We start from the raw sequence: 13,772 nt of genomic DNA, 5'->3' as shown, positions 1-13,772 counted from the left end.
TGCCTCCAATTCCGAAACTTTCAGTGCTCAGCCAATAATATCCATCACACGGGCTGACATATCAAACTGTTTTCGCAAAGGGGGCATGAGAAAAAAAGGTGGTCGACCTCTTCAACACCACAAAAGGTGCATCATACCTGCTGAAAACTTCAACACAAATCCAGAGGGACGACAGCTGCAATTAATCAGGTGGTTGAGACAACCTTGTTAATAACCTAAAGAAACAATTCTCAATTAAATGAACCAAAATCCATGATCAAGCCTAAGATAAACTATTTCCATGTCCAACCAAACATTCCCTTCTACTTATTAATCTTATAGGATCGCTAATCAAACCAATTAAAGTAACCACCACTTCTTTGTTAGGTGTTTTGCTAGTGGCATTAACAACTTCGAAACATCAAGACTAAATCCACAACTATCCAAAATGATTGCAAATACCCAAAACGACAAGTCTACAAAATTCGAGCTGTTCAAGTGTATCTCAAACCCTCTTTTTTCTGCCCAGCAAAGGTCTCTTGCCAATGGTTGAAGTAGTCTTGCTGGAGTGTGGTAGCAGCCCACGCAGAAAGGCTAAAACACCCAAACCCATGAACGGGAAGTACGTCATCAACAACTTATCAGATGCCTTTTGAGACCCCACTAATTCAGATAAAATTGCGGCCTGAAATTTTCACCAATGCACAAATTTAAGAAATAGAGATCCATAATTCAAGGTAACAAAGACTTCTAACATGATAAAGTCTACTTTGGCATAGAAAGCAGAAGAGCCATTTAGAAAATTAAAAATTTCCAGTACAATTTGGAAAGCTTTAGGTAAGAAAGCTTTTAGACCATTGGTAGTAAAAGTAGTTTATATGACATACCCTGCAGTACCCACAAGACTTGCAGCTTCACCATGCAGGTTGGTCCTAAAGTTTCCATCTTCAATGCACCCATAAGATGTGTGTGTGTGTGTGTGTGTGTGTGTGTGTGTGAGAGAGAGAGAGAGAGAGAGAGAGAGAGAGAGATTATCATCATATCTGGATGGGACCCAACTATGCAGCCACCATTGCTCAAGGAATCAGACCCGGAGTATTCTAGCTAATGCACCATTTTCGTAGAAGGGACCAACTTATTGGAAAACTTATGTCAGACAACACTACGAAGATCACCAATTTTTCACAAGTTGTTTTAGACGGGATGATTTCTTCTAGGCGATGCTGGTAAAATTATACTATGCAAGCAGGAGAAACTAGTTACAATATTGCGTGTGGGGTTGGATCCTTTGGAATTAATATAAAGGGCAAAAACTTCTCATTGCTAAGCAACATAGAAGTTGCATGGTAAAGGCCTTGGGCTTGAGGTATCACTCCCTTCAAGGTCCAAGGTACAACACCTCATGAATACAAACAATCTTTTAGGGCCACACCCCATTGTGAAAAGCCAACGATTTAACCGGTTCCATGTAAGAAAACTTCTAAGGGTGCAGTGGACGGGACCGAGGTTTACTTTATAAGGGTGGGTCAAAAGGACCCTGCCTTGGAGAGGTTTCCCAACATCCAAAAAAAAAAAAAAACGTAGAAGTTGCATGGTTCAAGTTCCACACTTCTGATAAAGCTTAGCTCTAATTCCATTTGGAATAACCAAAAAGACCCGAAGCTACATCCCAACATATACTCTAAAAAGACGAGTTAAGGTTATACTTGAACCTCCTAATCAGTATAAGGGGTAATAACTTTTGCCTCCCAAATAACGTGAAATCTCATTCACTACCTTCTTATTCTCAATTCAGGATATTAAATAGCAGTGTGCCAATTGGCAATAGGTACTCCCAATAAGTGTGGACAATTTATTCTTCATGCTTATGTATGCAGATCACACCTTATTGTGTTCCTTCAACTAAGTTTTTCGATCGGTGTTCCGTCAACCATGTTTTACCATTGCCTCTGGCTCTCTCTCTAGCAAACACACACACCTTCTTGTTCTCGATTCGGGGTATTGCAGCGGCGGTGTGCTAATTGGCAAAAAGTGCCCCCAGTAAGCGTGAACAATTTATTCTTCTTGCTTAAGTAAGGCAGATCACCCATTATTGTGTTCCTTCAACTAAGTTTTGCCATTGCCTCTCGCACTCTCCCCACAAACACACAGCTCGATTTACTTCGTTGAAATTTTGTAATGAACCCATTTCACCAAAATATGAAATTTTGTAATGAACCCATTTCACCAAAATATCAAAACATGCGCAAAATCTGGGACCTAACAGCACACAGCACGAGAGAGAGAGAGAGACAGACAGACAGACAGAGAGAGAGAGAGAGAGAGAGAGAGATCCTACTTTCCCTGTGGAATGGAACTTGGCAATGCATATGAGAGAGAGAATTACCATGCAAGTAAAGCAAGAGACCCCATAGATCAAGCACGTGGTATTGAACCAAGGCTTCCCGCCCAGAATCCCGTACAAGTTGAGCAGAGCAAGCGGCCACTGAAAGAGAAGCTCTACCCACACAATCCCCACAAAAAAATGGGGCTTCTCGGCAACAAGATAGTCGCCGTATTCTCGGGTGTACCAGCTATTGAGTTCGACCAGCAAGTCCGGAAACAAGCCAGCAGGCAGACACATCTGGGCGTCAATCAGCGGCGCTGCGACTGCGATCACGACAAAGAAGAGGAAGAGTACGGCGTCTACGAGCTTGAGGAAAGCACCCATTTTGATTTTTTTTTTTTTTTTGGGTCCTTTTTTGCAGTCGTAGCTTCTTGGTTTTGCTTGGAGATCGCGAGGGGGTGTGTGTGAGAGGGATGAAAGATAGGGGAGAGTGAGCAAAATGGGGATCTGGGAGCGTTGAAAAATCAACGGGGCTGCTATTTATATGCGCCGTTGCAAACTATACGAGAAGACGAGGAAAACAGAGAACTGAGTTAGATTTTGCATTTCCCAGTCACCGTCAATGGCTTCGTTTGTCCATACATGTAGAGAGACTTCCATCGTTCAGATATGCTCTCTGGACTCTCGGTGAAATCGAAGACTACAGATCGCGACGAAGATTAACATTATTTGATTTAGGATTTTTTTTTTTTTTTTTGCTAAATATAAACTTAACAAAGTTGTAGATAGATAGTTGAGTTAATATAAAAATTAAAAATTAAATAAAATATTATTTAGAATATTATTTTTTAATATTATTATTATTATAAAATTAAAAAGAAACTGAATTGTTTATTATATTTTGTTTGAAAATTTATACAAATTGTAATAATTAGATGAGATGAGTTATAAATATTTTTGCATCTAAACCGGGCCTTAATATGTAGAGAATTTATAAATTCTAAATTAATTAATTTTTAATTATAAAAATAATTTGATCTTAGATTTATATATATATAAACAGCATAGCTTTTGAAAAAGTTTGAATAGTAAGTTGAAATGAAAGTTAAAAATTAAATAAAATATTGTTAAAATTTTATTTTTAATATTACTATTATTTTTAAATTTGAAAAAATTAAAATTTTTTATTGTATTTTGTATGAAAATTTAGAAAAATTGAAATGATTAGATAATATAAGATGAGATGAACCAAAAGTTTTTTTTTATTGTTTTATAATTTGAAAAAGTTGAATTGCTTATTATATTTTGTATGAAAATTTAGAAAAATTATAATAATTAGATAAAATAAGATGAGATGAGTTAAAAGATTTTTCGTATCCAAACCTCCCCTTCTTCATAAAACTCTATAAGAGAGAAAAAATACAGAGAGAAATTTCATCTAATACAATGATAGTATCCATAGAGAAATTTCATCCAATACAATGATAATATCCGAAATGTCTAGAGCATTCTTTCCTAAAGCACGAGCTACTTTATTTGTGTTCCTCCTACATGTTGCATTGACCATGTATCAAAGTTTGCCAATATAGATTTTGTATCACCCATAATCATACCAGACCATGTAACAAGCTTGTCTGATCTTTGAATGCCATGGACCACCTGCAATGCATCACCTTCTAATATTATGTTCTTGAATCACATGTCTTTGCAAAACAAAGTAGCCTAAAGAGCTACTAGTGTCTCAAAGGATAAGGAAACAAATCTTGTTTCATCCTTAAAGTTGCCATGATTTTGCCCACCCAATCACAGATAACAGCACCAATTCCCACAGTGCATTTAACCTTATTCACAACAACATCCTAATTAAGTTTGAAAGTACCTTGGTGGGAGCCTCTCATTCTTCATTCATGTCATGATCAACATCAGAACTGCTAGAGGGTTCTTGAATATGTTTGAGTTCCTCCAATAGTATCTTTGACTGTTGCACTAAGGTGGTAGGATGGGTGAAGACACCCTTGAATATAGACTCATTCCTTCTTTTCCACATCTTCCATGATATCACAACAAACTCCTCCATTTCTTTCTTGTCTAAGATACCAAACATTTCCTCTACTAATTCCTAAAATGTTTGACTCTAGTAACCACATTTTTTAATTATGTTTGCATATTCTCCCCACACATCTCGAGCTGAGGTACATTCCCAAAGAGCATGCTCCATTGTTTTAGGACTGACTTGCATATAAGACACTCTTGGTTATCATGACTCTACTTCTTAACAAACTAAATTTGGTGGGCAAGGCATCTAGGCAAGCTCTTCGTAGGAATGTTTTGCTTGCATTGGGAATCTTTATATGTCATATCCATGTCCAATCTTCCTTCTTTATTGCACTTCTAAAGATTGGCCTTTTGCACGATCTTGAATTTCTCCTATGAAGTGATAGGCACTCTTGACAATGAATAAACAAGTAGTAGCACATCTTCAAATCAACTTGTCAAATCTACTGTAGGTACTGATAGGGATAGTTTTGATGAGATCAAATAAAGCTATTGAGAAAATAGAATCCACTAGAGCTTTGTTCCACTAATTTATGTCTTTATCAATTAGAACAGATACCTTCATATCAACATGAAGAAATCTTATAGAACTCTATGGTTTGAAAGTACTTTGCTAAGGTAGGCACTTATTAGTCCAAATGCTTACAAATTCTCCATTGCCTATTCTCCATTAAAGTCTTTATTCGAGAAGAGGTCTTGTAGCTAAAAAGCTTTGCCATATGTAAGGTTTGCTTCTTATCTTTGCTATTGAAAAAGTAGTTGTTGGGTAATATTTAACCTTAAGAATCTGTGCAGCAAGAGAAGATGGGTTTTGAATTAATCTCCAGCATTGATTTGCTAGCGTAGCAATATTAAAATTCTCAAAATCCTTGAATCCCAGACCTCCTATCTTCTTAGACTTCCTCATTTGATCCCAACTCACCCAATGGATTTTATTCTCCTCGACTTGCTGACGCCACCAATAGCTCCTCGTTACTTTGTTCAAATCTTGTAACAGGTGCTTGGGAAGCTTAAAAATCCCCAAATAGTAAGTGGAAATGGCTAGTCCAACTGATTTTAGTATCTCTTTGCTTGCTTATGAAAGGAATTTCAATTTCCAATCCTCAATATGTCTTTCACCTTGTCAAGTAGCCCTCTGAATGTATTTACTCTAGATCTCCCCATGAGTGCGAGTAGACCAAATATTTTTTATAGGGATTAGTAGTTCTGATGCCTACTATGTTGGTGATGATGTCTTTGGTATCTTCTTGAGTGTTCTTAGTGAAGAAAATGCAGGTCTTCTCTTTATTAAGCTTTTGACCTAAAGATTTCTCATATAAATCCAAAAGGTTAAAGAGTCTACTCCACTCCAATGAATGTGTCACAAAAAAGTCAGCTATCATTTGCAAAGAAACAAGTGGTCAATGTAGATTTGAACTCTGGCCAAAGGAAGACCAGTGTTCAAACCAGAAACCTCAGTTTTATTGAGAAGGTTGTTGAGTGCTTCAAAGCATATGATGAAAATGTAAGGTAAAAGAGGATCACCATGCCGAATCCCTCTAGTTTGAGTGAATATTTCTTAAGATACTCCATTAATTAGAAGTAATTTTTTTTTTTTAATTAGAAGTGAATATGAAACTAAGGACACACAATTCATAATGATTTAATTCCACCTTTGAGCAAAACCCATATTCTCCATGAAAAACGTGAGGAACACCCATTCTATCATGTCATAAACTTTGCTCATATCAAGTTTTCAAGCCATGGACCCTTTTCTTCCTTTCATTCTATTCTTCATGGTATGCATGGCTTCAAAAGCCACTATCACAATGTCCATATTTAGTCTACCTGGCATAAAAGCACTTTGGGTGGGGGAGATAATATTTGGAAGAGTAGCCTTCAACATATTGGCCAACACTTTAGCAATGATTTTGTAAAAACATTACAAAAACTAATAGGCCTGAACTCAGTAACCTTATAAGGAGACTTGGTCTTTGGAATAAGGGCAATATGAGTGTCATTTAAATTTTCAAACCATATCCCATCGTTTAGAGCCTCTAATATAGCAGCACACGCTCTTGGTCTCACTATTTCCCAATGGTTTTGGTAGAAAGCATATAGAAAACCATTAGATCCAAAGGACTCTAGGGGTTTCATGTTAAACATAGCTTCTTTTACCTTAGATGCAGAGAAATATTTTGCAAGGCCAGCATTCATATATTCTATTACTGAGGGTTCTAATGACTGTAGAAATGTATCTATCCCTATAGGATTGGATGTTGAGAACAAGTCCTAGAAATATTTCTGAAAGATGTGACTGATCTCCTCAGGCTCAATGGTTTCTAGCCCTTCTCCAATTGTAGTCTTATGGATAGTGTTGATTTTTTTTTTCTCTAACTTGCACGTTTGTGGAAAAACTTAGTATTTCTATCTCCAACCCTTAACTATGCTTGTTTGGCTCTCTACTTCCACTTGGTGCCTTCCTCTTCAAGCAACAAGTTTATCTCTTTCTATAGACATTTGATATTCGTATTTAAATGGCCCTTGTTGGTCTCTTATAACATATTAAGCATTTCAATTTCTGATCTGACTTGCCTTGATTCCTATGCATATCTTTACTCCATTGTCTTAGTCCTAACTGACATCTTTGTATCCAACAGTAATTGCTTGCAGTTTACTAGATGAGTTCATAGTAGCATGCCAGACTTCCTTAATCACTTTGTTGCAATCTTTATTTTTGAACCAGCTAGCCTTATATATGAAAATTCTATCTTTGTTCTTATATACATAATGAAGTTGTAAAGAGATAAGAAAGGAACTATGGTCTTAGTGTATGATAGCTAGGTTGTTCACAGTGTGATCTTCATATATATTAATCCATGCTAGGTTGCCTAAAGCTCGGTCACACCTCTCCTTAGTGAAGTTATCACCATCTCTATTATTTCTCCAGTTGGAATCTATCCCCAAGTACCCAAGATCATTAAGACCATTAAGGGAGAAAGTTTTTTTAGTGAAGATCAGAAAAACCAACAAAACCAGACAGGACCAAATTCACACCAACTCGATCTTGGTCCATGGTGTCTCCAAAATTCTATTTTTGATCTGATCTCGAGGTGTGATGTTTTTGGACAGGACTGAACTGAAAACGGTCGAATCACTTACATATAAATTTTTTAAATATTATATATAATATATTATTGTATATAGCAATTGTATAAGTTAATTATATAATTTTCTCTAATCTATTACCATTAAGCACATAAAATTTAAAATAATATAAGCTATCAATTAACTAATATATCATAAAATAAATCATATGATAATATATGTTATTATATGTATATACATTTCTACTAAAGTATTAAGGTAGTAACTATTATCATCATAGATATAATTATAATTAATTTTTTAATGAGTTAGTTAATAATCTACTTTAAAGATCTCACTTAATTTTACTTTTACTAATTTAATAAAGTTTTTGTATTAATTTATCTACCAAAAAAAGAAAAGAGAAAAAAAATGTTCATAGTTCATATGGACCAAATTGGGTTGAATTGGACAGATTGGACTGACCAACCGATAGCCAATGGTCCAATCCTTAAGAGTAATTGATTTGGTCCAGTCTAGAAAAATGGTGGATCCAAATTTTCTATCCGTGACCTCTCGGACCAGACCGATTACAGCCCTAAAGACCACATTTCTCTGAAGTTGTTTTGAAGCTTTCAATATGTTTATTAGGCCTTCTGGCGGCACTAAATTTCTCACTCTGTTTGAGTGATTCATTGAAGTCTCTAGCACATAACCAATGTATACCTTCTTGGGGTTTTAGTACTTGAAGCAAATCCCAACTTTCCTTTCTTTTTGTAGTAGCTATATTTCCATAGAATCTCGTGAATAGCCATTTCCTCCCCTTTATTGGCAAGGTGATCACAGTAGATATGTGTTAATAAGTAAAAGATTCCAAATCCACTTCCTAAGTAGAATTCCATAATAGAGCTAAACCCCCACACCATCCTCTACTGTTAACAACAAAACTTCTGTCAAAGTCGATTTTATTTCTGATTAGTTCCAATTTTTTCTTGCTGCATTTAGTCTCAATAAGGAACACTAATTGTGGGCTCTTAGATTTCACCAGAAGATGATGTACTCGAACAGTCCGAGGGTTCCCAAGCCCTTGGCAGTTCCAACTTAAGCAATTCATTGATGATGGTGGAGCTGTGCCTAGCAGCCTCCACCAATCCAAGCTGAGTTATACTCCTTTCAGGGGTGAGTTGGGGTTTTTGTTTCTTGCAGACATGATTTTTCAACATCTTCTTAAAGCTAGAATCTAATGGCATTTTCTTACAAATCTGAAGTAAGGTTTCATTGACATTTAAGGAATATCAGTTTGAGAAACAAATGAGCCTCTAGCTTTTCTTTTCCATGTGGATACTCTAATTGATTACTCACATGAAGTATGAAGCTTCTTAGGAGACATATTGGACCCACCAAAGTTAGTGTTTAAGAAAGGTTTTCTTGCCTTGTAATTCTAGGTCCACAATGAATGGGATATACTCCTTAGCTCCATTAGCCACTATATCATGTGTAGAAATAGAGGGAAAGAGTTGACATGCCAAATTTTGATCACAGGCATGTTTGGAAGGAAAATCTTCCCTTTCTTTGGCAAGACTCTCGACATTCTGGGATTCAACAGAGGAAAACACAAAATCCTCTCCTCCATTTTCCTTAGATTGCACCTCATCCCTCTCATGATTATTGTCCTTTCCTTTTTCATTACTTATGTTGTTTTCCTCATCGAATCTCCAATGCCGATGGGAACCTTGACTAGTCGACTTTGATGTCCCACCATACTTTTTGGACTCATACCAGAAGAAATGACTAAAGTAGCACACATCCATTGGCCATACCACTATTGTGCCCGAGTACCAAGATTCTACTCAGGACATTTCCTATCCTTGTGTTTCATGATATCACATTAAAAATAATAGTTAGGTAGTCTTTCATACTTAAGATGATTCATACCTATTTGTCACCAATATTTAGTAATCTTCCACGAGCTAGTGGTTTTGAGATGTCAATAAGCACTCTAATTCTCAAGTATTTTCCCCACTCGAGACCTTCCTGATCAACATCCACTTTAATTACAGTACCAATGCCTAATCCAATGAGAACTCCCATCTCCTTTGTCAATCCAATGAATGGGATGTTGTGTAACTAGATCCAAAATGGTTCAGAAGTGAATTGAACCTCGTTAGGCGATAAGCTTCCTTCAAATTCCTAAAGGCTAACCAATGTCTATCAAAAGACCATGGTTTGCCATTTATGACTTTCTCCTTGTTAGAAAGGTTTTGAAACTCTAAAAAAAATATGTTATCACCCACTTCTTTAAAAGTTACCCACACATCTGAGTTCCAAATCTTAACCAGATTGATCTAAAAGCCTCATTATTCACTGTTTTATCACCGATGATCAAAGTGAGTGTAGAAAGTGTTTTCCTTTGATTCTTGAGATATTGATAGCATCTTTCGGAAGAATAATCTCTATTGTTTCTTCTTCTGTTAGCGTCCCACATTCTTGTAATTTCCTTAGATATACTACAAACCCCTTAAGACTAATGTCTAAGAGACTAAGGCTTTGTCAAAGCAAAGCAACAAAATCTCACCCTTAAGAGAATGAGAGGATAGCCTTTACACCAAATTAATTCAGTTGTTGATATTGTTGTGTGCGCTTTCTTCCCCATTCCCCCCCCCCCCCCCCCCCCCCCCCAAAAAAAAAAAAGCCTTTGCATGGTATCTACCCACTTAGAGATTAAATAATCTATCAAAAAAATTAAATCACTTATACTATACTTGTAATATTCATACATTATATTTGCACTATGTTTTATGATCTTATCCATTAATTTAACCAACCCAATCTCAAGTTTATAACTATATCAACATATTTTGCAGGTTATTTATATAGGTTATAGCTCATATGAGTTGGACACTTATAGTAAATACCTATACTTACATAATAATACAAATTAAGATTGTGAAATTCAAAATTCAAAATTCAAAATTTGGATTTAAAAAGACATTGATAAAATGTATTTTATACGTAAACTGTAAATATATGTAACATTACTCTAGTCAATTTTAATAAACTGTGATGTGACAAAATACCATAATTTAAAAACTATAAGGCATAATTTCCATAACAACCCGCGTGAGGCTTACTGGCCACCTTTAGAAATCTATTAAGCTCTTGCAACAACTTGCAATCAAAATTTTGAATGATTCATGCTTTACCCCTTAGCTCAGCTTAAATTTTGAACTATTAATGCTTAAATATGTGTATTTTTTAAATAAAATAATAAAAATAACAAATCACATGGTGATTAAGTGAGTGTGTGATGTAAGGCTTTCTTATATAATTTCTCTTCATAATTTAATGCTCGCTGCTATATATATAGTATGTGACAATCTCATGCTCTGTATCTCTTGCAGACTTGCAAACATGTATAATATTTTGCATACAGATAATATTTCTTGAGTAGTACTATATGTACTTACACTTTTATTTATAATTTTACTTACAAATTTCATAATTTTCAGCATATCAATAATTGACATGTACAAACATAAGTTTTTTATATGTTTTTCTTAAGTACATTAATTATTTTCTGTATTTCTTATTTAGAAAAGAAATAGACATAAAAATTATATAATTTTATAATATTTATCATTGTTCAAATAAAATTTATAGACAAATTAACAACTTAATAAATACTATAACCTATCTTACCTGTAAATTTCTCTCCTCACTTGCTAAGAACTAAACTTGGAAACTTGGGTCACCCAAGAAGTCCAGAGATTGCTACTCTCTCACTAGAGTCTCTCCACACTTTCATAGTGTCTTTTCCTTTTTGTTTCAAAACGACAACTTAGCACAACCAAAACAATAACAGAAAGATCCTCAACAGTAGACAACCAATGGAAATGGAGAAGCTCATCTCACAAATTGAAGCATTATCTTGCCAAGAGCTGGACCTTGAACCTGCACCAGAATCAGCCCAGAATCTATACTAGTTGGTCGTCTAGTAGCAGAATGGCCACTAAGTAGGCAAGCAATTCACTCAAGTATTAGAATTGCATGGAACTTCACCCAACAATTTTGGATTAAAGACCTAGATGCCAACATGTTTCTCTTTACATTCCAATGCCTGCAAGACAAGCTTAGAGCATTAAACCAGGCTCCTTGGAATTTTAGAGGACATCTTTTAATTTTAAAACCGTGGTCTCTAAGTTCTACACTACAAGAGGTTTGTCTCAACTATTCAACTTTCAATATTCAAATAAATGGCTTCCTATTAGACTACATGATGGTGAAGAATGCAACCAATGTAGGGAAAGCCTTAGGAAATCTGATAATGGTTTAAGAATACCTGATTTTTGGAGTAGCTTGGAGAAAATATATTCGAGTAAAAGTATAACTAGATGTCACATAGCCATTGCAGCAAGGATTTATGATGCCTAGATGGGGAAACAAAGAAACTTGGATAGCACTAAAATATGATCGTCTATCTGATTTTTGCTATACGTTTAGAACATTGGGTCACTCCCAAATCTTTTTTAACCAACAAGCATACCTCACCACCAAACTGGCTAATGGGCCATTGCAAAGATCAAAATACATAAACCCAAGCCCCACACCGAACATTCAACAAATAGTTGGAAGTCAAGAATACGGTGGGAGGTCAACAATGGAAACAAGGAAAAAGCCATAGCAACAAATCAATATCCAGAAAGGAAAAGAACTCCTAATCTATGATGAAGCACAAAGGAAGAGTTACAAGCTATGATTCTCTAACCCGGGAAAACTTACTAGTGACAACAGAGATGTATCCAAAGAGAACACGCCGGCCCTCCATCAATTTTTTCCGTCAACGGCGTCAACACAAGGCAATCTCTCACACTCTAATCAACAGCTACATTCAACCAAGAATCCTCATTGTTCACCTACAGTACAAAAGGGTCATTACTTCCATCAACAACCAATTTTAATGCCTAGACTGTGCTTCTTAACCCCATCAAAGTCAACCACAACAAATTGGAGGAAGTAACTCTCTCTACTTAACCTCTGATCCGAAATGCAAATACCTGAAAAAACAGCAACATTAAATTTGCAAGGATCAAATTTCCCATCAAGAACCATTGTAGCTCGGCAATACACACCATGGAAGGCTCCATGGAGACAAATCTATCAAGTTATGAGGGGTTTCAAAGAGCGAAAGAATAAACATGGGCCCACTTCCAATTTCGGATTCTCTTCGACCTAGAAAGGTAAGCCTTCTTTTCATCTCAGTGCTTTAAACTCACAAAGGCTTTTATATATTGAGACCAAGAGAAACTGGGCCCAATCCTCAAAGCCTTTATCACCTTGTCCATTTAGCCAAATCTAGTCCACAACTCATAAATTATTAAGCTCTTCCTCTTACCTCCCCAACCCACCTTGTTAAACCCAAGGTTTCAAATTTTTTGTAATTATAAATCTACACATGAATTTTGATGATAACAAATAAATTCAAAGAATAAAGAAGTCTCAATCTCAAGTTATCCACACAATGGAATCAAGCACATCAAGGAACCAAGCAAAAGCAAGAAGGGAACAAGTTCACATTAAAGTCATAGAGTAATATTATAAATCTCTTAAAAATTTGAAATTGGGATTAAGTCTCAAAATTAATATTTTATCATAAAGCATTAAAATACATTTTCCACATGTGCATGAATATTTCAAAAATTAAATTTGAAAACTTTGAAAGATGATTGATTGTCATCTTTCACATGTGCATTACATGATTAAAGGTTTGAATTTTGAAAATATTAAAAATAATTGATTGTTATCTTTCACATGTGCATGTTTTATTTGAATATTTTCAAAAGTGATTGATTCTTTTTTTGACTTACACAAAAAGTAGATATTTTTGTTTGAAAAATTTAAAAGTAAAGTGTGATCTTTTTGTCATATATAAAAAGTAAAAAGATTAGGTTTGAATTTTTTGAAAAGTAAAGTATGCTCCTTTTGTCATATGTCAAAAGTAAAATATTAGGTTTGAAATTTTTGAAAAATGAATAATGTTGTTTTTTACAATTAAAAAAAAAAGAACCTTTTATATAATTTTTTGAAAAAGTGAATGATATTGTCTTTGACATGTGAATCTTTTTAAATTTGAATATGAAGTCCCATGTGCCTATAAATAGATCATTTGAGAGTTTCACATTCACAACATCAAGAGCATACAACATTCATTCAAAATTTTCGTTCTCTCTTTTCTAAGTATTGAGCCTTAATCCTTGTTCATTTTGAGAGAGATATAGTTTGCGATGTATTGTTCTTATTTCACTCATTGAGGAGTATTTTCTGATAACCTATCCATTATCAGCTCTTG

At 35.1% G+C, this 13,772-nt stretch overlaps 1 protein-coding gene across 1 annotated transcript; it reads right to left on the bottom strand.

Annotated features, from left to right (window-relative positions):
• Nucleotides 1-207: 207 nt before the first annotated feature.
• LOC122303819 (sigma intracellular receptor 2-like) lies at nt 208-3,035 on the bottom strand. The gene is made up of 2 exons (XM_043115789.1): nt 2,366-3,035; nt 208-664 (listed from the first exon to the last, which is right to left on the bottom strand). Exons 1-2 carry the CDS (start codon nt 2,687-2,689, stop codon nt 485-487), a joined length of 504 nt encoding a protein of 167 aa, XP_042971723.1. The 5' UTR covers nt 2,690-3,035; the 3' UTR covers nt 208-484.
• Nucleotides 3,036-13,772: the final 10,737 nt, after the last annotated feature.

Source organism: Carya illinoinensis, chromosome 3, assembly GCF_018687715.1.
Source record: "Carya illinoinensis cultivar Pawnee chromosome 3, C.illinoinensisPawnee_v1, whole genome shotgun sequence".
Taxonomy (NCBI): domain Eukaryota; kingdom Viridiplantae; phylum Streptophyta; class Magnoliopsida; order Fagales; family Juglandaceae; genus Carya; species Carya illinoinensis.
Note: the sequence above shows the minus strand (reverse complement) of the source record. Positions and strands in the feature narration are given on the sequence as shown.